This window comes from Plenodomus lingam, assembly GCF_022343315.1.
Source record: "Plenodomus lingam strain CAN1 chromosome Unknown contig_1, whole genome shotgun sequence".
Classification (NCBI taxonomy): domain Eukaryota; kingdom Fungi; phylum Ascomycota; class Dothideomycetes; order Pleosporales; family Leptosphaeriaceae; genus Plenodomus; species Plenodomus lingam.
In genome coordinates, this window is record NW_027093927.1 from 452,953 (window position 1) to 479,056 (window position 26,104).

A 26,104-nucleotide genomic window follows, 5' to 3' on the forward strand; every position below is an offset into this window, starting at 1 on the left:
GCCGTGGCGGCCTTTCCCTGATCCTAGCCCTTGGCAATGACGACAACCTAGGTAATCTTGGGAACTGATGATCAGATAAATCCATAGAATTCAAAAGCTACCGTAGAGTACTATTAGAATACCATAGGCAACGCTGAATATTCTTAGTCATAGGTCCCAGTATCAAATCATAGTCTTGTCACGAGATCAAAAGACGGTGGAGCTTCGATCAGAGATACCGGTATGGCACCTAAAGGGAAAAAAAAAGACTTTGCAACTTTCGAGCCTGCTACGCATAATGCTCGTCTCATTGATAAGAACATTAAATTGATAGTTTACATGTAGCATGTTCCCATCATTCTCTCTCGTGCGTACCTAGTGCATACACACCATATTCGTGCATATCATTTCAAACCACATACTCATGACCTTGCACGGAACTGCAACACAGGTCCATCCTTTTTACTTGCAAAAACATCTTGAATTTGGTACTCCGTTGGTCTCGTCCTCCCAGCTCCAAGATCTTTATTTCCAGCGCCCAGGCTGGTACCTGGTGCTAGTCTCAGGTCGTAGAGATAGAGCACTCGCGCGATCGTCACCGACAACTCAACATACGCTAATCCCTTCCCAATACACCCACGGGGCCCAATGCTGAACGGATTGTACGCCGATTGCGCGGCTGCAAGTCTGTCGTAACGAGGGTTTACAGATGGGTCTGACAGCCAACGTTCGGGAATATAGTCGAATGGCTGAGAGAAGTAATCAGGGTTGTGATGGATGGCGTAGATGGGCACCCCAACATCCACACCAGCAGGAACATGGTGGCCGTCGATGTCCAGTCCACCGGGAAGAACCTCTCTCGGTAGCGCACCTGCGACTGGGGGTGTCATTCGCATCGTCTCGTCGATGCAAGCCCGTAGGAATGTGCAACCACTGAGTTTGGGTCCAGTCACAATCTCCTCGACATCCGTAAAGGTCTCGCGAATCTCGTGCATCACCTTCTGCAAAGCGGTAGCATTGTTCGCCAGATAGAAGAATGCGCCAGACATGGCAGTGGATGTAGTGTCGGAACCAGCAATGATCAACAGATTCGACTCGCCCCACAGTTCGTCCATGGTGAAGCCTTTGCCAGTTTCGGCGTCTTTCGCATTCAAGAGGTAGTAGAAGAAGTCCTTGCGATCTGCCTCGAGTCCGAGCTTGGTTCGCTCCATGGCTTGTCTTTTGCTGTACTGCATGTACTGTGCTCGCTGACCCGCAATTTTACGGAAGAACAACTTATCCAGGTGCCAGTTGTGGATGGTGAGGTGAGTGCCACACTACAAAAGTCAGCGTCTCCATTCACGACTTTCGTCATGGACCATCAACCTACAATCAGGTGTCGATGGGCCGCATTGCCAACCAATTCCGTAGCAAACCGATTGGCAGGGCTTTCAAGCATGCCAAAAGCCTTGCCAAAAACCAAGTCGCCCATGATATCAAAGACCAGCCACTCACACCAATGTGCCGCGTTCCATGCTGCGTTCCAGCCTTGATCTTTCTCCTGAAGCTCACTGCATTCACTGGTCTTTCGGCCAAGGAGTTCACAGCCTACACGTACATTTGCCAATATGTACTTTTCAAGACTTTTGATCGCCTGGTCACTGAAAGCGTGGCTCATCACCCTCCTTTTTCTCGCATGCTGCATCTTGTCGATGGAAGAATGCACGCTCACAGCCTTCGGCGTGCTTGGAAACGCCTTGTAGAAGCTAGCCTTCTTCACATTGGAGCGGAAACCGTAAATTGTCTTCAGTCCAGTCGCCGTGTTGACGGACAGAAAATTGGGTCCAAGACGGACGTAGGGTCCATATTGCAAGTGCGCTTGGTGGAAGGCGAGATGTCGGCTACCTTTGTAGGCGTACCATGCCAGGTAGATGTCGGTGATTTTGGCTAGAAAAGGACCTGGGTACTTTGCGAGAGGATGTAGGGTGAGGCGGTATACTATGATGGCCGAGACCTGCCCGGATTTAGTTTTGGGTTGGTACATGGAAGATGGGGGAAACGGACGTAGAGGAGCAGTAGGCCAAACAAGTAGGCCAATAGCAGTAACGGTGAAGTTATGAGCGACCACGCCGTGTTGAAAAGGGATACCATGTTGACGGGAGACTATGCAATGACTGCAAGAAGGCAATATAATTCAGCCAAGGTCATGGATACACAAGAACGTTGTTCGGCGCAATCGAGCCAAAACATCCTCGACTTGGAGCAGCAGCGCACTGGAACAGTCCAATCTAAATACAAAGGCAAACTTCCTGGTTCATCCGCACCCCCCCGCAATACCCAAGTTGCGTCTTGACGTTTGCCATGAAAAACCTGACACCAAGTCCCCAAATCTCGCTACACCGCGCGCCGTGCTCTCAACCCAAAGGCTTTGCTGATGCGGGAGCGCTGGGTACCTATACGTAGCGGAGCGTGACGGTACCGGTAATGCGCGGATATTGGCGTTGCATTCACATGGTCTGGCGGGTACTCGGGCACATGTTAGCCTATGTGCGGCTACACAAGTACCGTCACGCAAGCTGATGATGGTTTGCTAGGAATGGCACGGATGTTGAACGTCCCTGAGCCACCGGAACTGGGAAGTAATCTGGAGCCATGTTCCTTACTGTACTGTTAGTCTGTCACCACACTGCGCTGGTGGAGATATGCTGGCCGCGCCGAACTGTATCCGTACCGTACCGGTACCGTATCGACTCTACCTACCGGTACGTACCGGTACGAAGCCGTGCTGATCGCGCACTCGGCTGCTCCGCCCGCGCATACAACACCATCACCATCACCGCGACCACACACCACACAACCCACAATGACCCCGTTGTCTGGTGCATTCTTTCTCTCCTTGCTCTTGTGCATAGTAGTACACTGTGCAGAAATCCATACGCCTCTTGATTGCCAGGGCCGCAGCGAGCACGCAGCAGCTTGCGCCCAGCCCGCAGACAGCATTGTTGCAATAGCACCCGGCCTATCCTATCTAGTCAGTATTGCATGCCACGACTGTCCTTATGTGAAATCCTCGTGGACTGCCGACCATAAGCCCCTGAGGACGGATCAGATACTGGTAAGTCCATGCCTTTTGCTACCGTATCCGCCTAGATACTCGGGAGGGGCACCACAAGAACATCATAGTGGCTGGCTGACCGCAGGCTGCCATGTGCATGCAGTTGCTCAATCTTACTCTTGCTGCCGACAACCGCACAATCTTGCTCAACGATGAAACTGTGTATCCTCTTCCAACGATCCCAACGCCCCCACAGTTCTGGGTTACTCAACGTCCACACCCGTTCTCCAATGCGAACCTCACTTCTGGCCTTGCCTGCCCGGACCCGTACTGCAAGGGTGACGACACACACTCCGTATGCAAGGCATGGTGTACCGACCTCCGTCTCTCTTCTCTACAAATCGACTATCTCTACACCGTCGAACCGAGCCAACATGGCGGCGCGGACCACAGTCCAACACGATACTGGGAGGTCACCATGGAAGTAATTGGCGGAAAAGCTGGGACGGGGTTCCCGCATTGGAAGTTCGACAAGGCAGCGCAACAGTCGCTCTGGTTTCTTGTCCGAGGAACACCGGTCCAACGAGGCAAAGCTGGTGGGCCCAAGGACAGTGGCGGCGCAAGCGATTTGTTTGGCGCAGGCAGCAAAGAAAGCAGCGTATACGAATACAGAATTGTCAATCTTCGGCTGGGGCCAGGGACGTACAAGTTTCCCTCAGAGAAGCCTCTCACTATCTGGCAAACCATGGGCCGATTTTTGGGTGCCGATGTTTGGCAAGAGGAAGGTAAACGATTCCTTTACCTCGATGAAGATTGGGGTGACTATGGCAAAACGGGCACTCTGCGAAACTCGTTCGGCAGATTCATACACTGGAACGGGTGGTTTATATTCTGGTACATCTTTCTTAGCAGTATTGCGGCCTTAGTGCTCGTCATCGGTGGCTACAGACTGTATTTCTGGGCTCAACAGCAGAAACAGCTCATGTTCTGGGATGGCATGGACAACGTCTGGGACAGACTCAGACATGAGCCTCAAGCTGATGAAGGGGCTTCACTACTGCCAGGCGCTTATCAGGACGAGCCGGGCAGTAGTAGCAGCTCAGCACCGTCCAGATACACGGATGAGCCCCTTTCTATGAAACCTTTGCCGAGTAAACCCTTACCAGAGAAGCCACTTCCATCAGTGCCCCTCATTGATACATGAACAGAGCTGGGTACGCATCTGGTTTGCCATCGCTACAGCTCAGATATACTAGTTGTCATGTTACAGTCAGCCTATGTTTGGGTCTGGATCAGATAGCATTTGGCGACACTGCTGAAAATACGCTGCATAGAGTCCACCTTTTAAAGGCTTCTCAAAGGTGTCTCTAATGCTTCAGAGCGGCATACAAGGACTTGAAGATGATGAATAGAGGCCTCTCTCGCCGCATACGGCGATAGCCGGCATCGGTCCGACTGGGTTGAAAATGTGCGGGGACCGAAGGCCAGCAAAACCGGAGCAACCATCACGAAACGAACTGCATTCAGGTATACTTCAATCAATTGAAGGGGTGGTTCCATATTCTTCATACAACACCAGATTTGGGTTGGCTCATGGAAAATGGTCAAAGTAGCAGTTGCTGGTGGCACAGGAAGTATGTTTTCGTACGATGGCAATTCGGTGATATCCTTCATCAACTACGGCCCACAATCTGACGCGCAAACTGAGCTAATAGCATCATCATCTTAGATGTTGCGACCAACGTGCTTAAAGCCTCCATCACCTCTGGGAAACATGACATCACCATCCTCACACGAGCGCTTCCCAAGACGACCTCACCAGGCATCGCATACAAACAAATCGATTATTACGATCTGACAAGCTTAACGTCCGCACTTCAAGGTTTTGATGTCTGTCTCTCATTCCTGGTCGCTCATCTAGATCCCCATTGCATTGTGCAGAAGAACCTCATCCATGCTTGCATCGAGGCAGGAGTACGGCGTTTTGCTCCTTCTGAATGGGGTATCAAGAACAACTCCGGTGTGCCTCCGTATGAGAACAAAGACACAATCGCCCGTTATCTCGCCGAGTTGAAGGACACGGGCATGTTGCATGGACTGGAGTATTGTCTTTTCCAGCCAAGCATCTTCGTGGATTACTTCGCACATCCTCATCCACTGTCCCCCGAGCTCTTCACATGGCCTTTCTTCATCGACTTTGAACAGCGGCGTGCTATAGTGTTGGACGATGGCGAGCATCCTCTAGTTCTGACTGCTATTTCTGATGATTCGGAAATGTTAGCCCTTGCTTTAGAGGACTCGCGACCATGGCCTGAAGTGGGTGGCATTCGCGGCTGCAGCACCACCATCAATAAACTTATTGCGCTGGGCAGAGAGATTCGCGGCGGCAAATGGAGCATTGAGCATGTGAGCAGCGAAGATATAGCACAGGGGCAATTGAAGACTAGTTGGGTGCCAGAAGTCAGTCATCCCACTGTTCCGCAGGAGAGCAGAGACGTGTTTTCCAAAGACTTTGTTATCTGGTTTCTTCAGGCAATCGCCAACGGGAGCTGGAATGTAAGTGGGGAGTGGAATCAAAGATTTCCCCAGTATAGATTTTGGGATGCGGAGGAGTATCTGAGAAAGGCTTGGGAGGGTAAGTCGTGAGCCTGAAATCAGGCGCTCGTGTACAGGATCTTCTGCTGGTCAAAGTGTTATCGAGGGAGTACATGATTTGTAATCTAACCCCACAGGGCTGATTCACTCTGAGCCAGCCCAAAGATATTCTCTCTATACGAAGTAACTCTTAATCTGTGGCAGGATACCGGTCCATGCAACACCAGTCGTAGGCTCCATGTTATAGATATAGTCACCCCACCACGGCCCAGCAGCCCACCAAATAGCGCCCCACCACACATCGTTATTTTGCTGAAGATAGTTGAGACCATCTTTCAGTGCATTAATGCACTGAGGATTGTTTCCGCCCGCAAACTCGCCAATAACACCTTGCTTCTTGTTGCTCTTCAGCCACTGCGTAGCATCGCGAAGACGTTCGCTAAAGATGGTAGCACTGACGCAATTGGCAGATGTACCAGAGCCGTCCTGATCGAGATACTGGTGCATTTGGTATATGAGCTTGTTCTCAGGGTCTTTGAGATTGACAAGGGATGCACCGTTGCCCGAGGATACCCATGTCCATGCACCAGACCACGAATTCCCTTCGGGAGTAATGTAGTTCTTTGACCCCGTGGCGCGAATACCATCGATGGCGGCTTGGTTGAGATCAAAGACGAGTTTTTGGTCCATGTCGTGGTACTCGTTGTTCGTGTCGAAGACTACCAGCTCGTTGTCTTTGTATTGTGCTGCCACATTTTGCCACCATGTCTTGAAGCCGGCGGTGTCGGTAATGATATTACCAAGGAATCGACCGTAGTTGTGTGGTTGGACCATGGCGTACTTGCCCTTGCTGGTGATGTAGTCGATTTGTTGGGTGAGGTTCCCCAGGTAGAGAGGGTCGAAGGCACCAGTCAGGGAGTTGGGTGTCAGACGCTCCATCACTGGAGAAGAGGTTAGCTTTTGCCCATATTCGGTATTTGCTATCTTCTTTGAATATAGAATATACCAGACAGCAAGGGAGAGTGGCGCTTACAAAAGTTCAAGCGGAACATGTTCATCCCCTGCTCAATGAATCGATCAATGGTTTTTAGGTCATACCAAATGTACTCCTTGCCATAAACACCAGTAAAATTCTTCTCGCCAAACTCGGCACCAGATTCATTGATACCGAACCATTTCAACTTGGTCGCGCGTCTCTCCGACGTTGCTGCAAAAGCAGTGCTGGCCAAGGCCGCCAGCGCAAGAAGGTTGCCGAACAACATACCGTAGTGAGCGTTGCTTGTCGAAGCTTAAAAGTCTGCTCGTCAAAGCAATGCGAGACCGCCTAGGTCACCATATCCTTGGGTGATATTTGTACTTGTGGAGAGATTTCATGGCTGCACACTGTCGGCATCGCTCCAGTACTGAACGGATGATTTGTCTCCGTTTCTAGATGGGCAACGAGTGGTCTTACTGCTGGAATCACCTAAAGGGGCATAATGGCTTGCCTTACGGCAGAGCAATTGTAAATATTCAAAGCTGATACACAGGTAGATTGCTTCGATATATTAAAGGAAGTTTGGCAGATCTAGATGGTGGGTCTCAAGTTTCGATTTTTGCGGGGAAGTCAAGGGGTCTTCATTTGTGGCTGTCGTATGAAAACAACATGGGGCAAAATGCGCTTCGCTTGGAACATGTCTGTCTGTCCGGCCGGTGGGAAAAGTGTACAATGATATCGCGCTTCTCATGGTGACCACGAGACATGGCCAAGTCATCGTCTGAACGAGTGAAATACAGGGATGTTACGGCACAATGCACGCGTAGAATGCGGCTTCTATGCGTATTCGGCACATATCGCATATCATTAATTATCTTAAAGCTTACTCGTTGGGTGCTAGTCTTTAATCTCCGCATGGCTTCAATCACATCCAAGCCGGGAATGCTAGGATCAGCCCAGCGTTTCGGCTCCGTATTTGAACGGGCTAGACACCAGGTTGCTAAGCTTTAGCCATGGTCGGAAACACAGGTGTTGCGTCTCAAAGTTGAGTGCAAATTTGCCACAACATACTGGAATTGAATGAGCATCATGTGAGTATGATTGTTCAATATCTTGATATTACATCTCGCTCATAATGGGACTCCAGCCTTATCAGCCTACGAAACAAAGGCGGTATATTTTCTTCTTGGACACTAATCATGAAACTGCAGTTTACAAAATTCCATGTATTGATTAGTACGTGCCACAGATACACGCCTGCCGCGCGATTGCGCGATACCTGGCAGTCAAATTTCGACAGCTAGAGTCCGTAGCCGATCCAGGGAACAGAGAGGTCCTTTGGTAGTCATGCCGGATATCCTGAATTTCCCAGGTCTTTGATACCTCAGGCTGGGAATAAAATCACCGTCTCACACTGCATCGTCCAGAATCTGAGACAAGATTCCTTGGGGTACCAGTGTCAGGGTAGCCAACAGTATTGTGAAAGGACTGTCGACTGCTCCTGACACCAGTGCAGTGTAATGATTCCCACTGAGGTCGCACGCGGACGGGTGAGCGACTTGAAGCCATCGGCAACTTTTCAGGATAGTGTCGCGTTGTGCAGAAACTAGAGGTCATCTTGTAACATGGCTGTTTTGTTGCTGGCTGAGTAAGTGTAGATGCATGCTGAGAATCACCTAATCGATCGTGGGAGGCTCCATACACACGGTTGCGCGGGAATAGCGAATGAGCTTTGTCTGGCCTAGTGATGAAACCTTGGTCGTTCACACTGCGGCTCGCGCCGTGCCGTGAGGACATGTAGGATTCTGTCGGGTTATATGCATACGGCTGTTGAATGACTTGGTTTCTAGTATTTACAGGCGAATCAAAGAATGAAAGTCCATTTAAGGTGTGTGGCTCATGCCAATCTGTACGGCCCACGGTCATCCTGGGCCCTTGAGACTGAAAGGCGTCGGAACGATTTGAACTGCATTGAGGTTCAGCGAGTCCGGATATGGTATGAAGTCGCGCCTCGTGAAGACTCCCTTTGAAGAATGGACTTACTACACTCTCTGCTTGAAGAGGCGATTGCCGGTATCGCCTGGGACCTGGTAGAGTCGGATCATCTGGTACCTGATCATGTTCTGCGTGACCCGAAGCATCCATCGAGCCAGCGTGATATTGGTCTATCGGGTCCATCTGACTTTGGGGCCTCGTAGGAGCTTTTTGAGGTGACTGTGGAAGAAACGGTTGCCCGATATTCCAGGATCTCTTTTTCTTTGGAATCCCAGGTAACTGCCACTTGGAACGATTGTTTGAATGTTGGCTTCTCGCTTGAGCGCCACTATAGTCCCTTATATCTTCCTGGCTTGGGTCTTTCAACTCCGGCTCGACCTCATCGTGCTGCGATAGGCCGTTCATGAGATAGATATAAGATGGCTTAGTGGGTAATTGTACAACTTCATGGTCATTGAATCGCTCCATTGCCTTCACTGGGTAAGCTTCTCGGGACTTGAGATCTGATCTGTTTCGCTGTATATCCACAAGCGGGGATAGCTGAAAGTCCTTGGGACGCGCCGCTCCAAGGTGCTCATCAACGGGCAACGCGCCAGACATGTATGGCGTCTGACCACGAATACCATTGCTTAGTGCTCGACAGCCGAAAGGAATATTCTGCAAATTCCCATGCTCGTGCTCGACCATAAATATGTCACCAGAGCTTTGGTTGACATCTTCGATTTGAGACGTAGAACCTTGATAAGAGTACTTTCTCCGAATGATAGGAATTAGCTTGCGCACAGATTGCATCCTCGAGGTGGGTTTAGGAGGTGGCGGCATAGCATCTCTGCTCGTTGGATGTACACCTTCCATTTGGCCGGAATGGGGTGACTCTTGACGCTGCCGCTTCCGGGGTCGTTGTTTGGAAGGACTTGATGAAAGCGTTGCGGCTCGTCCTGAAGTATGAGCTGACCTCCCAGCGGTATGGCTAGAGGCAGTCTTCCGCGCCAACACACCGACATCGGCAGTATCGCTCGCCGGAAGTGTTTCGTCGCTATCAAACGTATTTGGGTCCAATTCTCGAAAATTTGTGATAGGCTTCAGAGCCATTGCGAAACCAAGTGATGCTAGGCGCCTTTTCATCTTCTCGTTTTGTCTGTAGACAGTCAGATAATCAGCATTAGTATTGTGGGTAGATGGACAGAGCAATACCTACTCCAGGAGCATTGGGACTAGCTTCAAGTAATGCCGAATCGCTGTCTTATTGGCCCTGAAGGTTTCTAAGTCACGGGGGTTGACATCCAAGCTACGATATTGCTCGATTTCGACCTGCGACTGCTGTACCTGGTTCTCCAATCCTTCAAGATCAGACTGTTTGCGACGTAGCTGCTGATTCTCTTGTTGCAGGCTCAACCCTTTTGCATATTCCTCCGATACAAGATTCTGCACACGGATCAGATTGTTCTCAGCCTCGACGAGGGCATTCTGCATCCTTTTGCGAGTTGCGTGTGTATTCTGGCAGTACCGTATCAGGGCGATGTACTGGAACTATAGCAAGTCAATACGGATTCGGTCGCCTTCTGTTGACTGAAACATACGCGTAGGGCCTCCATTTCCTTCCCATTTCCGTCCAACCGGAAAGGTGGCGCGGTAAACCAGGACGGTGGAATCTGGGGGTCATACTCATCCTTGTTGAAGCCACGGACCGAGTAGAGCTCGCGGACTTCGCGGTCGGCTTTTTCCTTGATGCAGACTGGACATGGCGCCCTGGGTCGCTGGCCTGCAGGGTGGAACGGCGGTCCTGCGGTTGGTCTAGGTCAGTGTTCCTGGCCGGTGGCTATGGCTGTCGGCACACTCACCCCCACCTTCGAGATGGCTGCTGCACAACACATGGCAGCACGTGGCAAGATAAAGTTTCGTTACGAGCCGCTCCTTGGGGTTGATTCCGTCGGAAAGGCCTTGGACTGAGTCGTTGTAGCCTTCGTACACATCAGCAAAGGTGGCACAACATAGCGAACAGGCATAGATGAAGTTGAGGGGAGCGGCGCCTTGCTCGGCGAGCGCTTTGGTCGACTCAGCGCTCATAGCGGAGAGACGAGCGCTTGAAAGAGAAAATGGTAGGCAAGGAGTCGTCACTATATGGGGTCATGGGTTTGTGGGGTCGATGTGGTCCAGATAAAGACCAGGGAAGTCGCGAAGTGTGCGCCAAGCTTTTGGTATGTGGCCCGCGACTGCCTACTTTGTGAGATAGGTACCTTCAATGTTTAGGGCTATGTATTCCTAAAAAATTAACACATTATCGAGCTTTGCATCCGAGAAAAGGGTAGCCAACAAGATGAAGATTGCCATCAAAGACTTGAAGAGGAAGACGTTGGAAGCAGCACCGCCGCCTAAGGACAGACAGGAGACATGGAGCTGACAGCGGGCTAGGAAAGGCGAAGGGAAGGGGAAGGCAAGGACCCAGAGACAGCAAGGTCACATAATACGAATAGATAGATAAAAAATCACATTGAATATGACAAGACCGTTGGAAGCCGAGTCCTATGAAAAAAGGGCTTATCATACGTGCAGTACACTATGGTATATTCGCGGATTTGCTGCGCGTGTTGCATCATGCAAATGTCCGGCAAGGGTAGCTGTGTCGCAAGCACATCAGTATTATAGTCAGAAACGGATTCAGTCGGCCAACTTACGCAGTGCCATAGGACTGATCGCTCTCCAGCTCATATCTTTTGGCTCCCGCTGGCCCGCTCGTGTGCATGCCGCTGGGTAGGGGGGGCATACCACCAGGACCTAATACATCCTTGGCCAAGCCCATGTTCTTCTCAAATGCAACAGCCAGTCCCTTGGATCCTTCCTCTTGAGCAGCAACAAGCTCTTTTGATCCCGCCTCACCAATCAACTCTTGCTTTGGCGCCGCTGCGCTCCCTACTTGTAGGAGAGCTACGGCATCGGCCTGGGTAATGGTCGACAGCTTAGGGTATCGCCGTCGCACATCGCGCTTCCAATATGGATTCTCGGCGATGTCACCCGCAGGTACAGTGATGGGGTCATCGTAGGCGTTGGGGTCCTGGCCACCTGGGGGAGGATTGCGGAATTGTGGATTCAGAGGAACACCCGTGGAGCGCTTTGGGTCAATGGCCAAGAGCCTGTTGATGACTGCGAAGATTCCTGTGGGCTGGACGGTGTATTTCTGCATACGCGCTGTCAGCTTGAGGCTCCCTGTCCAAGTTGTAGCGGTGTGCAGCGCATGTAGATGTTGGATATAACCACGCGAGCTTTTGTATCAGGTGTGTAGCGTACAGAGAACGTCGTGGCGACTTTCTTGGAAGCCATATTGGCCGTGTTGTCGCAGGCTTCACGACGAAGAATTCAAATGGACCAATGGGCTATGATGGTCGAGTTACGCACTGGTTTGCCTTTGCGAGTGCCTCACGCTTGGTGATGCGAGGTTGACGAGGTTGACGACTGCCAAGACGGCAGACGCCGGCTCTCATAATCCCGCCTCCTGATTCGCCCATTTACACCCTGATCCACTTATCCACCATGAACGTGAATGAAAGTGTATTGAAAGCTTCCAACCATATTTCAACTAAGTCCTCAAGCTCCAAGGCCATCTGAGATAGCTCATTGAGACGAGGTGTAGATTGCTGTTGTGTATTTAACATTCACCTCTTACCGGTATCTAGTGGGATTCTGCCACATACAAAAATACGAATTATCGGGTGGGCTACAACACCAGCTAATTTTTTGCACTACTATACTCTCATCCTATAGTAGTCGGCCAGATACCTCCATTGCGCCCCATGTGACACCAAGCATCTGCATCAACACACTTGATCATCTCTCACTACTGTAGCAATCAGGCCCAAGAAAAAGCTAGCTGAACCAGCTCTCATAGTCATCCAAGAAATAGCCCAAAAGAAAATGGATCCCGAATGCAGGCTGTATCACCTACCAGGTAGGCTACGAATTTCTTCTCCCGAGCGGCCGATGGATTTAGGGTGATGCAAAATACTTAAGTTTGACGGTTGGGTATGGATATATCACTCTGCATACAACCGTTGGGGAGATAAAGAAAGAGCAAGAGAGAAGAGAATTCATTCAGAGTGAAGTGCCGAAGCGCACAGGTACCCTCCCAAGGTCAGACGCCTTTTCCACCTCCGTCCGCCACCCAAGAGTCATTTGTCTTCGTCATCTTCGTCGTCATCGTTGTCATAGCTATCGTGTTTGCAGATAATGCTGCTGTCTCCTAATAGCCACGCGCGAATTTGACCAAATGCACCAAGCGGGTTTGCTCGTCGTCGGTCTGGTAGATGGCAAGTCAGCAGTTGAATACTATATTTGGTAATGTAGGACACGCACCATCTGCATCCAAGTGTCCACCAGGCCGATCGATCTCTCCCATCCGGAGAGCTTGTCCCAACCGAGGCCCGTCTGGATGAACCATTCGAGCTGGTCGTACGGGACATCGCTCTGGCCACGAAGGTGCTCGACTATCATGCAGCTCGTGTATTTGCCTGCCCATTCGCGGAGCCACTCCAATCCGGGAGGAGGGGTCGATCCCGCAGGATCCGCGGTGCTCATCCTAAGCGGTGATGGTGGTGTTGAGAGTGGTGTTGAGAGTGGTGTTGAGAGTGGTGTTGAGAGTGGATGGAAGTCCTTTCTCAGTTGTGACCTTCGTCAAATATCTGGTTTCGCCAATGATTGTGACAGGAATTGGACCTGCTTGGTTTAAGTAGGCTTTTTGGGGAGGCCCCTGCGCACCGTTACGGCGTTGCCAAGGCGATACTGGATGCCAGCGACAGCAGCATACATGCTATCATGATGCCCTGGTGGCCCTTGACTTGTTGCAAACCCTACTGGGCTCGCCATTCGCACTCATCCCCCACAGGAAAATTACTCAAACCATAAGCTGGTTGACTCCATATGCTCGTCAATGGACTCAGCATGAAGGTCGCAACGCCCGAGTCACCTTCAAGAAGGACCCGCCAATGCGCTCTTATCGTAATGAAACACAAACCAAGGAAACAGTGAGTCAGAACTTGCTGACATATGGTACGAGGATATGGACAAGCCGGACGCAAACGCTTGCACTTGTGCCAGAAGGGGATTCGTTGTACAATGGCGCAGGACAAGATGGCCTTGGGGGGGGGGGACGAAGATCAGTCCGAATTGGAAAAAGAGATACGTGAGATGGATCTGGCCCCATATTCATCGTAAATAAAGCAGATTTGCAGGATGGACGATGTGTGACAGAGTTATGTAGAGACGGAAGAGAGCGTCCTTTTCGTGTACTTGTAGAAACTCCAAAACAGAACGCTCCTCATGAATGGAGAACATGCTGAGATCGACTGGAAGTTGTTGTGCCTGAGCACTTCTGCGGCTTTTCAGACACATACACGACAAAGCCATAGCCTAATGCCAGTAGGTCAGTAACGGCAGCCTCGAAACTGCTGCATCAACTCGACCATCCAATGCTTTTGGCCGTACGGAACGACAATCATATGCAGAGGCCACGAAATTGCGACTTGCTGTGAACTTGTTTTCGTTTCCCAATTGCAGGCTGCTGTTGTTGCTGGACGGTGCCAGGCTATACCACGCATGCGCTTTGTGCAGCCGGCTTACTGCTGTTTATCAAACAAAGTTTTCAGTGCGGGATCTTTGGACCGCAACACCACAACAACGTGCCACAACCACCAACCAAAGAATCGCCAAAAAGCATACGATGGTTTCCATGATTGCGATTTTTTTTTCAAGGCAAGCATAGAGATGGGCAACATCCCCTCAGTCTGTAGTGCCTCGCGCGGCGGCGCAACAGCTTGCGAGCTCAGGCGAGGCCAAAAAATTGCCGTTCAGCCTTTAGGCCTCATTCGCTGACTTTCCCAGGTGGCCGAGTATTCTTTCTTATTTCCAATCGTCTCTGGAGTAGCGATCTTCGGGTGCTTCACAGCGCACAGGATGGTGTCGCCACAGCTGTTGCGTACCCCCGACGATGGCATCTTAATGAGGAGAGACTGGATATGTATGCCAACCAAATCTTTCGGACGGTCTTTCTGTATATCAAGTCCAGTGATACCATACTTTTGGTCTAAAAGGTGAGCCGAACATAGGCGGCGCAATAGGGAGCTCGGGCTCTATGGCATCGCCTTCCGCGTACCGGCTCAGTCCTTCCATCCCGGTCTCTTTTGATGCTGATGGAAATCCGTAGGGTGATTATTTTTCGTCGTACCGCTTTTGTCGACCATGACGCTGCCTCGGTTGCGAACCGTCCACTCGACTCCACGGCTGTTCGCCTTGTTCTACAGGACGTCGTGCCATAAACTAGCATGAACTCCCAGATACACACAAGCTGTGAGCCACCGTACCACAATATACAAGGCTGGTATGCGTTGCTTCGAGAGCACATGGGGCACACAGAAAAGAAAAGAGGCATCGGGGAGACCGGGGTGGCGTCATGTGCAGTCGGCAAGGATCGCGCCGATGCGGAAGTTTCCCACCTCTCGACCTAGTCAAAAATGTCCCCCTTTTCGCGCTTCATCCTACATCTGCGGTTCTCGCTTCTTCGACTCGCTTCCTAGTGGACGTCCGCACGGCTTGGGCTGATAACAGCACGGTCGCAAAGTGTTTTCATTGTCCATGACTGCGAAAGCCGAGGGGATTAATGCAAGTGGCAATAAAGATAGCTAACATACCACGCCCAGGGGCTGAATTTTGATGAGGCTTCATTTCTTCAAGCTGTCCTCATGAGACGGGCAAGCATTCTCTGATCGAGAAGAAAACATGGTAAATCGACGATGTTCAGGGGTAAGAAACATCTGGCTGGGTTAGCAGACTTCATGTCCGCTTTGAACACAGCCGTGGGCTTTTCAGCTACCCATCCCGCTGCAAAGATGGCTGGGTTTAATTTTGCTCACCCATAAAAATGCTTTCGTCTAGAAGCATAGCCATGTAAGACCCAAGGTCATCATCACGCGATTGGGAGGTGTGCGATCGCATGATCACACTTGTCCCTAATGGGCGTATCCGAATATCATAATGATAAAGGTGATAATGACGCCACGAGCTCAGAGTCGAAGGAATAGCCTGGAAAGACTTCCGAGGTATGCTAGAAAGAAAGGTTAGTCAAATAGGGCCGGCTCGAACGATCAGATTGTCGCGGGTGATGCTGCAAGATGCTTCGATATCGCACCTCTTCGTCGATGTCTGGATGCTGAATAAGAGAAAGCATTCGAGGCACTGACGTTCAGGGTCAAAACTCGCAATCGCCTGTGTCACGTCGCAAAGGGTGCCCACAACATGACTCATACCCAAATTTCGACAGACGAGGACCTGTCGTTGTTTTCCAAACACCCTTCAGATTCCCTCAGCCTCTTCTTGTCACTGTCAGCAGCCAGCTTCTTCTTATCCTGTTCGGGCTTGTTCGTACAACTTCCGGCGCAGCTCTACGATCTCAGCTCCTTTAGTGCTGTCTGTACCAGTATCGTCTAGGTCTTCCGAGCGCTTACTCTGACATCAAGCGTCAGCACTGCTCAAACGGAACGCCTTTAATCCTTTGCACCAGGGCTCAGGTCAAAGCATAATCTGAAGATCTGAATGTCCGAGCACGGAACCCAAAAATCGGTATGGAGTGGAGCGGCCACAACCGGTTTTGGTATGTTACTGCGGGCGATCGCGGGGTGCCTCCTCTAATTCTCGCCGTCGAGAGTTGAGAAAAGAATAAATCTACGAGAGGCTCGCCACCGCGAGAATGATTACTCATGTTGGCCTGGCTGCGCTGTCTCCTGGACAGGACATGATCGAACAGAAGCCGCTATGTGGAGGCGCTCCAGTTGATCAAGGCTGAGTATAGGAAAAGGTATTTACGAATCGCGTAAATCTCGAAAAAAGGGCGATCTCACCTTGCTTCAGCCCTCTGGCTCTTAAGCTTGCTCTGAGATTATTTCTCTTGCCATGTCCCGATGTTCGCACCATCGCTTTTCCTTCGATTAAAATTGTTATGTTTGGCATCATACAATGGCTCATTATTCGAGCTGCCATCAGATTCTGCAGTCGCAGCTCAGGGCTAGTCTCCAACTATCTGTGACATGAGACAACTGTGATCCAGCTCCTGTCTGGATTAGTGTGTTCTATACCAAGAATGTCTTTATCCTCACTATTCGACGAGGGCCCTTGTTACTTAACGAAGAACACTGAGTAGACCGCCCCGCAAGTCCAGGGTAGGCATGAGTATGCATTTAAAGCAGCCGGATTGTGTTGAAGCAAATACATGAGTGCAGATGTGGTTGTTGTTGTTGGATGGTCGCCGATGGGGCCGAGAAGTGCAATGGTCGACAGTTGAGTGCCCTGCAAGAGGATGGAGGGCGAAAATTCTAGTACGATGATGGTCGAGGCCTCCGGGAGTAGGAGAGTGATGCCGGTGAAGTGTTACTATGCGCTTGGACAAGAGTTTGGAATAGGGTGACTGTTGATAGTGGTAGCTGTATGGGCGACAAGATCATCCGAACCGCCAACACGCAGGCGCCAGGCCCACAAATGGAGCACTCGTGACGAGTTCTCGAGTCCCACATGTACATGTAGGGATGATGAGAAAGGCAGAGTTTCGGCTTACTACTTACTCTTCGACAGCTTGTTGTGGCTGTTGTTGACAAGGTCTGCTGCACGAGCTGCGACGCGCTATGTAGTTACCGCTTCAAACGCACCTCTCCGCGAGTGGTGATGAGCTTCTAGAAACAATCTGAAGTCGCTTTGACATACCTGCCAAGCAAGTCGATGCACTGCTATCGAATTTGAGGCGAGCAAGAAGTGTAGTTGTGGTGCGGGTTGTGGTCTCTCGAGGTGGACCATGTGTGGGGAACGCAAGAAAGTAGCGAGCCGATACATGTTCCGGCCCGCCAACAACAACGGAGCACGGATGCGAGGCTTACCATAACATTCACTGGGTGAAGCAGGAACAATGGACTTTCCGCATGGGCCGCCAGTGAAGTTAGACCATCCGGCCAAGACTGACAGGTGGGCGAGGCCCTACCAAATGGCAGCGTCATGTATGCGAGTATGCGCTTGTGAGCCTACGAGAACAGGACTGTTGACCGCATCTCAACCCCCCATGTTTCCTCGATGAATTTGGGTTGGCATGGTGAATGGCAAGAAGTCCATTGATCAGAAGGGCCCCATGTTTCGAAGATTCGTAAGAAAGTCCCTGGACTCGGACCGCATTTGCCCAAGTAGTGCATGTTCTTTGACGACTTGACATGGTAGCAAGCTTGATGAGAGGGCAAACCACGCAGTAGTTCCAGATGCAGCTCGCAAAGAGAACAGACTCGACGACGATGGATGGCTGGAGGTTGGAGGTTGGAGGTTGGAGGTTGGAGATTTGGACGGGGATGGCGCCTGCGAGATCCAATGAGATGGGGACGGAGATTCACAGACAGACACACATGCATGGCACGGTACCGGAAACGTGGTCCCTGCGCCTTACCGCAAGCAGGTGAAGAGCAAAGACGAACAGGGGAGTCTGAACCAACGGCGACACCAGACATACTCTCCATATGGTACTCACAATACTATGTGCCTACTTTCCATAAACCCATAAACCCCCTTTCACCCATATAACTCGACCCACGCGATAATTGGCCCACCAGACTCGGCCCACCAGACTCGATATACCGGTACTATTCTCTCTACCACCGTCATCCTCCATACTCGACCTACTCGACACACCACGAAAGAATGCCATGACACACTCCGCCCATGTCATGTCGAGCGAAGACCAAAACCTCCTCCACCAGCTGCCGTCTGATTCCGAGCCCAAGGCGAGCCCACGGCCGTCTCCGTCTCCATCTCCCTCCGCATCTCCATCTCCATCCCCGTTTCCATTTCCACCTGCATTCCCACCTGCATCACCATCACCGTCGTCTTCCTCACGCACCGCTTCCGCCTCGCCCGCCCTGCCTGGCTCTCGGCCTGGGGCCCAAATCAAGCGCCAGTCTTCCTTTGCACAACCTCGCCTTGACGGCGCCCCACGCACGCCGAATCGAGTGCGCTTCGAGGAGCCGAGGCGGTCCATGAATGGAACAGGCGGAACAGACCGCGGCGAAGAAGGCTGGCTAGAGCTGGACGGCGAGGATGATGACGACTATATGCATGCATACGATGGCCGGGAGAGGGTTCAGCGACTGCCTCTGCTTACGGGCATCCAAGCGCCCACAGTCACGGTAGCAGAGCAGGCTTTCAACCCCGAGGACCACTTAGAGAGCGCGCGCCCTCGAAGTGGCATGCGCAGCGCCTTCATGAACATGGCCAACAGCATCATGTGAGAGAGCAGAGACCTGCGTTTGGACGCAGCCTGGCCAAGGCTAACTTGTAGCAGAGGCGCCGGTATCATTGGCCAACCCTACGCCCTCCGTAACGCTGGCTTGGTCGCAGGCACTCTTCTCCTCATCGTACTGACCGTCATTGTCGACTGGACTATCCGCCTCATCGTCATCAACTCTAAGCTTAGCGGCACCGATTCCTTCCAGGCGACAGTCCAACACTGCTTTGGCAGGTCGGGACTGGTCGCTATATCGTTAGCACAATGGTTGTTGTACGTCCAGAGTCCGCGATCCATGCCCTGGATAAGGAATAGCTAACACTGCGCAGTGCCTTCGGTGGCATGGTGGCCTTCTGCGTCATTGTTGGCGACACTATACCCAAAGTCATGGATCATCTGTTTCCCTCGTTGACCGACATGCCTTTTCTGTGGCTCCTCTCCAATCGACGTGCTGTCATGCTCCTTCTGATTATGGGCATCTCATTTCCACTATCACTATACCGTGATATCTCCAAGGGAAATACGCCCCTACTCTAGTGCAGATCTTAGTGCTAACCCACACCAGCTTGCCAAAGCCAGTGCCCTAGCTCTTGTTAGCATGATCATAATCATACTGACTGTCGTCACACAGTCGTTCCGCGTACCGCCTGAATTGAAAGGCCCATTACGCGGTTCCCTTGTCATTCATTCAGGCATTTTCGAGGCCATAGGCGTCATAGCCTTTGCATTCGTCTGCCACCACAACAGTCTCCTCATTTACGGATCTCTCCGCAAGCCGACCATCGATCGTTTTGCGCGTGTCACACATTACAGCACCAGTATCTCTCTTGTTGCTTGTCTCGTCATGGCACTGTCAGGATACTTGACGTTCGGTGACAAGACCATGGGCAACGTTCTAAGCAACTTTCCCAATGACAACATCATGGTCAACATTGCTCGTCTTTTTTTCGGCCTTAACATGCTCACAACCCTACCCCTTGAGGCCTTTGTCTGCAGAGAGGTTATGAACAATTACTGGTTTCCCGACGAGCCCTTTCATCCTAACCGACATCTCATCTTCACCTCGGCACTTGTCATTTCAGCTCTTACCCTCTCACTTCTTACCTGTGACCTGGGCATTGTGTTTGAATTATTTGGCGCAACTTCGGCTTGCGCACTAGCCTTCATCCTTCCGCCGCTTTGTTATATCAAGTTGGCGAAGAAGAGCTTGCAAACATACGCAGCTATAGCTGTGGTCGCATTCGGGTGCACCGTTATGCTCATTTCCATTATTAAAACAACCTCGAAGCTGACCTTGGGTACCGACGAACCAGTGCAGTGTAGATAATATCTGTTCAAAAATTGTGCACATAGAGCGATGCATTGGGAGGCGCATTTCGTACACTGGAAACTAAACAGGGGCGCAAGCCTTCAAAAGAGATAATTTTGCATACTATTCATACTATGAATTCGATCTTTGCAACACGTGATTCGAGTACCAACAAGAAGATTCATGTCCGCTGCCATGATGAGAGGCTGTCAATATCTACAGTACAAAACCGGTTTACAGTAGCCATATTTATCTAAAGTAGACCAAGAAGTGGTTTAGGTAGAAGAAGTAAACCTAAATAGGGTTTATTATACTATGTATTCCACAAAAGTAAACTACTTTTATTTCTACTTCTATTAATCTACTAGTATTAGTAATAACTAGTTTCCTACTAACTATTTAAGTATTTTACCCCTCCTTTCTTTAATCTTCTTTACCACCTCTATCACCACCTCTACCACCACCTCTACCACCACTACATCCACCACCTCTACTACCTCTACCACCACCTCTATTATCACCACCTCTACCACTACCTCTATCACCACCTCTATTATCACCACCTCCTATTAGTAAAAATATCATGACTCATTATTATGTCATATGTGCGTATGGCGTGAAGCTAATCTTTTCTACCCCTTTTAGTCTTAGTTAGGTATTATAGCGAATAATAGATATAAAACTACTTTTTATACTTAATTTAAACCACCTATAATAAAAGTAAACCACTACTTTAAACCTATTTACGGGTATACACGAGGTCAGTTTACACCTATATAGTAAACCCCTAGCGTACCATTCTACAGTAAACAATTTTTTACCGTAGTGAATGCTACATACCACTTTCCTGACTTCCGCCCACGTGACAACCCCCCTTGGCCTCACGACCATCACGAATATGCTCGGCTAGATTGACACAAATTCATCCGTGGTGTAATCTGCATAAGCTCTTTACTTCTTTCGTACTCCTTATGCCTCATAAATAGCGAGTACAATACACCAAGGGTACCCGCAACGCTACGGTACCCGCTACCTAACTCGCAGTACAGTACCGGTACCAATGCCCACCGCCTAACGAAACATACGCTAACACCCCAACATCATTCTCACACTTCAAAGTTAAAAAGACAGACATTCAGTCTATCCCCATCCTATAGTTACACATGAGCAATGACGACGCGGCTGGAAACGCAGAACTGCAACCTGCTAATCCTGCTTCGTCTACCACGTTGACGTCATGTGAAACCCCTGGCCACGGACACGATACTTGATTTTGGCCCAAGTTTATTCAGATAGACAGCACAACAACGCAACGATGTCATCGATATAAGCATCACATATATATTAGCATATGTACTCGCTCTAATTGTCCCTAATTCCGTCAACATTAATTTTCACGTCAAGATTAAATATCAGTGCCGCTTACTACTCATCGCTCACTACGGACCCAAAACCCCTCTGAACTAACCTTTGCCAAAATGCCAATCTTCGGATCCCGCCATTCTCCCTCTCCGCCCCCAGTACAGACTGCACCGGCCAGAAAGCCTTCTCTCTTCTCTCGCAGGCGATCCCCATCCCCTTCCACCCGTCACACCACCTCATCAACCTCCCACCACACACACACTGCCCACACATCCTCCCCTAAGCGCGCTTCAGGGATGTTTTCCCGCTCTTCGGGAGATCCCAGTATTGCTGCTGCCAAGCAAAGCCTGATTAGTGCCGAGAACGCAGAGCGAGCGGCCGACGATGCGTTGCTACGGGCGAAGAGTGCGGTGAAAGAGGCGAGGGAACATGTGCATCGGTTGGAGAGGGAGGCTGCCGAAGAGGCGCGTTTGGCGAAGATCAAGCAGGGAGAGGCGAAAGCATTGGGGAAGAAGGGCAAGATGCTTGGTCGTAGGTTCTCCATGTTTGAGTGAGTGCAGGGGATGTACTAACCCAGTTGTAGGTCATGACCATATTTGACGAGCGTGTTGACTCCTCAGAGAGGGACCAAAGCGACGGGTTTAGGAGTATTCACGTCCTACAAGTTCCAATCGGAACTCAAAGTGCACATGTACAATAACATATATGCGCAGATCGATTCTTGCTTTCATACACATGTCCATCCATCCACATCAAGAGAACAGGAAACCCTTTTTGATGCTACACTCTACCATTAAGCATCCTTTGCAGCAGCACAGACTTTGCCAAACATGCCTCGGGACCGGCCGATTCTACGAAGCCTGGTCGGTTCCTATTGTTTGTAGTCAAGCACGGCATGTAACAGCGATCTGGGGTTAATTATTGAACTAAATCGAGTACCATGATAGGCTAAAAAAATACTTGACGAAGTAATTCCCTCACCGAAGCAACCCAGAATCTCTAGACTTTGGATGTAAAACGAACACAACCACTACGTACTGTACTGTCCTCTAAATCTAGTCTTGGTATGGGATTGATCTCTTCTCTTAGACAATTACATATTGTGCTAGAGGAACACCCTTTGAAAGGCTTAAAAAATTCTTTAAAATAGCGTACTTTTCGCCAGGCAGTGTTCAAAGAAACAAGCCTTGGCGGGTGCATGTAATCTTAATCTTAGCTGTCATTCCTCTAAAAGTTCCTCAGAGCTTGAGCGCTAGGTTGGCCACCCAAAGTGATTGCTCGTCGGAGGCTTGAATGAAGTGAAAAATCATATTCTTGATGACTTGTACAGCAGGTGCCTTAAGTTCTGGTGGGATAGTATTAGATATGTGATTCATTGGAAATATGTAAATCCAGGTTCGATGGGCCCTCATGGTGCAAGGTTCTACACTCGAGCCAACGAACTGACCACATAGCCATACATTAATGCTTTGCAATAATATCAATGCTTTGTAATAATACAGGTATTGGTGTGATAACCAAAAAATACAGGGTTTTGTACAGCGGAACTTATCATTCCACGCAATTCTTTGATGTGGGTAATCGCAAGGAGTTGGGAGATTGTGTCTTGGCTTTAAAGAAGGTTGACAGCTGGTCAATAGTCACAGTGAGCGTAGTCGTCATGCAGACTAATACCTGCAGTCGTCAGGGCATGGTGTACAGTCTTGCTGCGATCCCAAAAATACTCTTGCATCCAGGTCGCGACCATATCAATTGCGGATGCGGCAGATTTACTGCTCCAGATCTTCTCATGTCGAGCCCATTCTGATCGCTGCCAGAAAGTCTGCGGGTATTTGGATTCCAAAACTGCGAGGAGACATTTTGGTGCTGCGGCTCGTTTTCTATGCAGTACGCCAGCTTGTGCTAGATGAGTAACGCCGGACGCGATACTCATGATGGCGATGAGATCTGGATGGGATGCCTGCGCAGCGATGAATGTTGCAGCGGAAGCCAATATTTCGTTCAGGGAAAACGATCCGGGGACAATGAGAACATCGAATTGAGGCGCGTTTGCAACAGAATTCTGATCAAAAGCTATCAGTTTCAGGGTCTGTAACACTGTAGTGAGGCAGGCGAGGGCAGGAACTTGGGCATGTGTTGACCTTTACCTCCCCGCCAGACTGGCTTTCAGATGGCTAGCCCACAGGGTAGTCAATATGGGGCGAATCCAGCGCAGTCAACAAGAAGCTCTTCCTGGTCCAAGGAGTGTGGTCGGCAAGTGATTGGGGATGGCGATTCGCGTAAGTAAAAGGGGTCGCGTTCGCTAGAGCAACTCGAAGCTCAGCTCACCGTCACGGGCATACGTGTGCCAGAAGTGACCGGAAAACTTCCTTCTCCTGTCAAATTGACATAGCGTATGTCGATTTCGTCTACGGCCTCTGCAACTGCAGCGTCTGTTCCACCCGTCTTGCTGATGCTACTTCTTCCCAACGAAGCAAACAAATCAACCATGGCGAGATCGAATAGCTGTATCTGCTCTTTTCCAAGTACGATTATGCCAATTCGCAACGATGATTTTGAAGGAGGACCGTAGCAAGCATGAAGATTGTCATCAGAAGTGGAAGAGGTTGTGCAATAGTAGAAGAGGTCTGCTTGGCTTGGCAATGGCGTGCAGCTCCTAGGAGAAGGCATGATGAAGCAGGCCGAGAAATAAAACGAGGTGTGGAAGGTAAGGTATGGTCAAAGAACCAGTCTTGTATACCTTGCATGTCTTTGAGGGAATCTAGAAGTTCGGTCTTATATGAGGTTGATTGAGGTTGATCAAAGCACAGCCATGGAGGGAATCATGTTGGCGCGAGCTTGTGCCTAACCGCATTGGCAGGATACGAGTTGCGCTCAATGGAGTCGATGCGGGTCAGCAGCCTGTTTGTTGCCTTGGGCCTTTCGGGACTTGTCAGCTTCCGACTAGACCCGCCCTCACGGATGGATGTGGTTGCACTAGGGTTACACCGTCCGTTGGTGCCGAGTTGGCTGCCAGGTGATGTAGAATACCAAGATGAAAAGGTGTCTCTTTGCAAGCAAACTAGGGCGACTAATTTGATTCTTTGGCGGTTGGGAACAGAGGGGATGAGGAAGAAGTCGGAGACGTGGATGAATCAGGAAGATCGGGAAGCTTCGAGGTTCGGAAGGGAAGGAGCGCCCCGTATTTCCAGGCACCCAGATTGCATGGCCATCTGCCATCGTTATTACATCAGAGTGTGCATAAATCGTGACGAAGATAGCAGCAGCAGCAGCAGCAGCAGCAAGGTAAGACCAGTGTCATGAGGCTTCAGTGGGGTTATAAGGAGGACTGACTTGCGTTCCGAGTTGAATTCGTGGCCGATGCCTTGTGCTGTTTGGAAAAGAGAACCTTGCGATCCAGGTAGGTATCGTGCCCCACTGAGCATTACTGAGAGTGATGACAGTTTCATTCACTTTGCTGGGTGGATGGAAAAATGCTCAATACGTCAGGGATGCAGTATTGCTATCTAGCCTATCGAGCGTGTAGTCGATACTCTCTACCATTGCAGGTGCTCGCAGCCCAGCTTCAGATACGCATGTAGTGTCCATTACTCTCCATCCTCATATGATACTGCTACAAAGGTAGTCGCTTCAGGCGCCATCTTCAACCGCCTTATATATCCCTGGGCTCGCCGTCGGCCTGTCCAGACTTGACGGCCTTGCCGGTCTTCTTGATCTTCTCCAGAACTGTCTCGTATGGCAGCGAGTCGGCAGCGACGACTTCGGCGGTTTGCGTCTCGAGATTGACGTTGAAGGACTCGACACCTGTGGTGGGTATTAGTCATGGCGGGTAGGTGTGGTGGTGGGGCGGGCTGGATGGCCGACTGCGAGGACTGACCTTCGAGCTTCCTGAGCACACGCTCTACGGCACCAGAGCAACCTCCGCAGGTCATCGTGACGTTGAACTTGTATGTGTGGGTCATTGTGTCGGGTGGATTGACGAGTGTGCAGTGGAAAGGTAGAAAGCGGTGTGAAGAGCAGGGTGGAGGGGTGTGGAGGGGTGGCTGAGGGCAAGTAGATGAGTGTAGGGAAGTGTGGAGGATTGCGTGCGATAAATATATGATGCCACTGTCATGTGCAGCGGGGTGAAGGTAGGTATGACTCCTGGTGTGAAGCAGGCGCAAGTGTGGGGATATATATACGGCAAGCGAACCGACCGCAAGCTGCGCCGAAGTTTGCGTGAAGAGGGTTAAAGGAGGGTCGCACCGGTTACAAGATGGTGTTGCCATGCGGCTAGATTGTTATAAATTGTCGACAACCCCGCTGACAGATCGGTGCTTTGGAACAACGGCTGTGGTTGTGGGAACCAACCACACACATCCGCACTGTCCGCTCTCTGGTCCCCGAACCTTGGAGGCATGAAACTTGCTCATGGGGACAAAGCGCTGTGAATTGCCGGAGATGAAGAGTAGGGCATTGTGTTTGTAGTGAGTGTGCTGTATGAGTCGGAGGCCTCGGGATGGGCAGGTAGGTAGGTAGGTACCGGTAGTGTTTGAGCTAGTAGGAAGTAAGTCCAGAGCA

At 50.4% G+C, this 26,104-nt stretch overlaps 14 protein-coding genes across 14 annotated transcripts; 4 read left to right on the plus strand and 10 right to left on the minus strand.

The window, feature by feature from the left end:
• Positions 1 to 84: 84 nt before the first annotated feature.
• On the minus strand, positions 85 to 2,353 carry IAQ61_000119 (uncharacterized protein). The gene is made up of 3 exons (XM_003835227.2): positions 2,023 to 2,353; positions 1,349 to 1,972; positions 85 to 1,295 (listed from the first exon to the last, which is right to left on the minus strand). The coding sequence occupies exons 1-3, from the start codon at positions 2,107 to 2,109 to the stop codon at positions 402 to 404; spliced, it is 1,605 nt and encodes a 534-aa protein (XP_003835275.1). The 5' UTR covers positions 2,110 to 2,353; the 3' UTR covers positions 85 to 401.
• Positions 2,354 to 3,164: 811 nt separating this feature from the next.
• Positions 3,165 to 4,217, plus strand: IAQ61_000120 (uncharacterized protein; the record flags this gene model as incomplete). Its single annotated transcript, XM_003835228.2, has 1 exon — positions 3,165 to 4,217. One exon carries the CDS (start codon positions 3,165 to 3,167, stop codon positions 4,215 to 4,217), a length of 1,053 nt encoding a protein of 350 aa, XP_003835276.2.
• Positions 4,218 to 4,613: 396 nt separating this feature from the next.
• Positions 4,614 to 5,659, plus strand: IAQ61_000121 (uncharacterized protein; the record flags this gene model as incomplete). Its single annotated transcript, XM_003835229.2, has 2 exons — positions 4,614 to 4,647; positions 4,743 to 5,659. 2 exons carry the CDS (start codon positions 4,614 to 4,616, stop codon positions 5,657 to 5,659), a joined length of 951 nt encoding a protein of 316 aa, XP_003835277.2.
• A 123-nt stretch (positions 5,660 to 5,782) lies between these two features.
• On the minus strand, positions 5,783 to 6,870 carry IAQ61_000122 (uncharacterized protein; the record flags this gene model as incomplete). Its single annotated transcript, XM_003835230.1, has 2 exons — positions 5,783 to 6,549; positions 6,642 to 6,870. The coding sequence occupies 2 exons, from the start codon at positions 6,868 to 6,870 to the stop codon at positions 5,783 to 5,785; spliced, it is 996 nt and encodes a 331-aa protein (XP_003835278.1).
• Positions 6,871 to 8,481: 1,611 nt separating this feature from the next.
• On the minus strand, positions 8,482 to 10,646 carry IAQ61_000123 (uncharacterized protein; the record flags this gene model as incomplete). The annotated part of the gene is made up of 5 exons (XM_066094538.1): positions 8,482 to 8,550; positions 8,628 to 9,717; positions 9,778 to 10,109; positions 10,160 to 10,362; positions 10,421 to 10,646. 5 exons carry the CDS (start codon positions 10,644 to 10,646, stop codon positions 8,482 to 8,484), a joined length of 1,920 nt encoding a protein of 639 aa, XP_065955391.1.
• A 526-nt stretch (positions 10,647 to 11,172) lies between these two features.
• On the minus strand, positions 11,173 to 11,897 carry IAQ61_000124 (uncharacterized protein; the record flags this gene model as incomplete). Its single annotated transcript, XM_066094539.1, has 3 exons — positions 11,173 to 11,197; positions 11,255 to 11,754; positions 11,865 to 11,897. 3 exons carry the CDS (start codon positions 11,895 to 11,897, stop codon positions 11,173 to 11,175), a joined length of 558 nt encoding a protein of 185 aa, XP_065955392.1.
• Positions 11,898 to 12,813: 916 nt separating this feature from the next.
• IAQ61_000125 (uncharacterized protein) lies at positions 12,814 to 13,148 on the minus strand (the record flags this gene model as incomplete). Its single annotated transcript, XM_003835233.1, has 2 exons — positions 12,814 to 12,870; positions 12,927 to 13,148. 2 exons carry the CDS (start codon positions 13,146 to 13,148, stop codon positions 12,814 to 12,816), a joined length of 279 nt encoding a protein of 92 aa, XP_003835281.1.
• A 1,504-nt stretch (positions 13,149 to 14,652) lies between these two features.
• On the minus strand, positions 14,653 to 16,006 carry IAQ61_000126 (uncharacterized protein; the record flags this gene model as incomplete). Its single annotated transcript, XM_066094540.1, has 2 exons — positions 15,479 to 16,006; positions 14,653 to 15,379 (listed from the first exon to the last, which is right to left on the minus strand). The coding sequence occupies exon 2, from the start codon at positions 14,995 to 14,997 to the stop codon at positions 14,653 to 14,655; it is 345 nt and encodes a 114-aa protein (XP_065955393.1). The 5' UTR covers positions 14,998 to 15,379; positions 15,479 to 16,006.
• A 1,623-nt stretch (positions 16,007 to 17,629) lies between these two features.
• Positions 17,630 to 18,109, minus strand: IAQ61_000127 (uncharacterized protein; the record flags this gene model as incomplete). Its single annotated transcript, XM_066094541.1, has 1 exon — positions 17,630 to 18,109. One exon carries the CDS (start codon positions 18,107 to 18,109, stop codon positions 17,630 to 17,632), a length of 480 nt encoding a protein of 159 aa, XP_065955394.1.
• A 186-nt stretch (positions 18,110 to 18,295) lies between these two features.
• Positions 18,296 to 20,200, plus strand: IAQ61_000128 (uncharacterized protein; the record flags this gene model as incomplete). The annotated part of the gene is made up of 4 exons (XM_066094542.1): positions 18,296 to 18,873; positions 18,931 to 19,146; positions 19,203 to 19,326; positions 19,439 to 20,200. The coding sequence occupies 4 exons, from the start codon at positions 18,296 to 18,298 to the stop codon at positions 20,198 to 20,200; spliced, it is 1,680 nt and encodes a 559-aa protein (XP_065955395.1).
• A 1,308-nt stretch (positions 20,201 to 21,508) lies between these two features.
• IAQ61_000129 (uncharacterized protein) lies at positions 21,509 to 22,586 on the plus strand. Its single transcript, XM_003835239.2, has 2 exons — positions 21,509 to 22,075; positions 22,128 to 22,586. The coding sequence occupies exons 1-2, from the start codon at positions 21,661 to 21,663 to the stop codon at positions 22,142 to 22,144; spliced, it is 432 nt and encodes a 143-aa protein (XP_003835287.1). The 5' UTR covers positions 21,509 to 21,660; the 3' UTR covers positions 22,145 to 22,586.
• A 196-nt stretch (positions 22,587 to 22,782) lies between these two features.
• On the minus strand, positions 22,783 to 23,099 carry IAQ61_000130 (uncharacterized protein; the record flags this gene model as incomplete). Its single annotated transcript, XM_066094543.1, has 2 exons — positions 22,783 to 22,986; positions 23,073 to 23,099. The coding sequence occupies 2 exons, from the start codon at positions 23,097 to 23,099 to the stop codon at positions 22,783 to 22,785; spliced, it is 231 nt and encodes a 76-aa protein (XP_065955396.1).
• Positions 23,100 to 23,177: 78 nt separating this feature from the next.
• IAQ61_000131 (uncharacterized protein) lies at positions 23,178 to 24,214 on the minus strand (the record flags this gene model as incomplete). The annotated part of the gene is made up of 2 exons (XM_066094544.1): positions 23,178 to 23,606; positions 23,873 to 24,214. The coding sequence occupies 2 exons, from the start codon at positions 24,212 to 24,214 to the stop codon at positions 23,178 to 23,180; spliced, it is 771 nt and encodes a 256-aa protein (XP_065955397.1).
• Positions 24,215 to 24,963: 749 nt separating this feature from the next.
• IAQ61_000132 (uncharacterized protein) lies at positions 24,964 to 26,019 on the minus strand. Its single transcript, XM_003835242.2, has 2 exons — positions 25,422 to 26,019; positions 24,964 to 25,348 (listed from the first exon to the last, which is right to left on the minus strand). The coding sequence occupies exons 1-2, from the start codon at positions 25,810 to 25,812 to the stop codon at positions 25,197 to 25,199; spliced, it is 543 nt and encodes a 180-aa protein (XP_003835290.2). The 5' UTR covers positions 25,813 to 26,019; the 3' UTR covers positions 24,964 to 25,196.
• Between the last annotated feature and the right edge of the window lie 85 nt (positions 26,020 to 26,104).

Excerpts from the sequence above, each read along its gene's own strand:
- IAQ61_000119 (XM_003835227.2), bottom strand. The coding sequence starts at position 2,109 with ATGGTATCCCTTTTCAACACGGCGTGGTCGCTCATAACTTCACCGTTA. Across the intron at positions 1,973-2,022 it reads TTGGCCTACTGCTCCTCTAC|GTCTCGGCCATCATAGTATA; the intron begins GTCCGTTTCCCC and ends AAATCCGGGCAG. Across the intron at positions 1,296-1,348 it reads CGGCCCATCGACACCTGATT|TGTGGCACTCACCTCACCAT; the intron begins GTAGGTTGATGG and ends TGACTTTTGTAG.
- IAQ61_000129 (XM_003835239.2), top strand. The coding sequence starts at position 21,661 with ATGCCAATCTTCGGATCCCGCCATTCTCCCTCTCCGCCCCCAGTACAG.
- IAQ61_000132 (XM_003835242.2), bottom strand. The coding sequence starts at position 25,812 with ATGGCAACACCATCTTGTAACCGGTGCGACCCTCCTTTAACCCTCTTC. Across the intron at positions 25,349-25,421 it reads TGTGCTCAGGAAGCTCGAAG|GTGTCGAGTCCTTCAACGTC; the intron begins GTCAGTCCTCGC and ends TACCCACCACAG.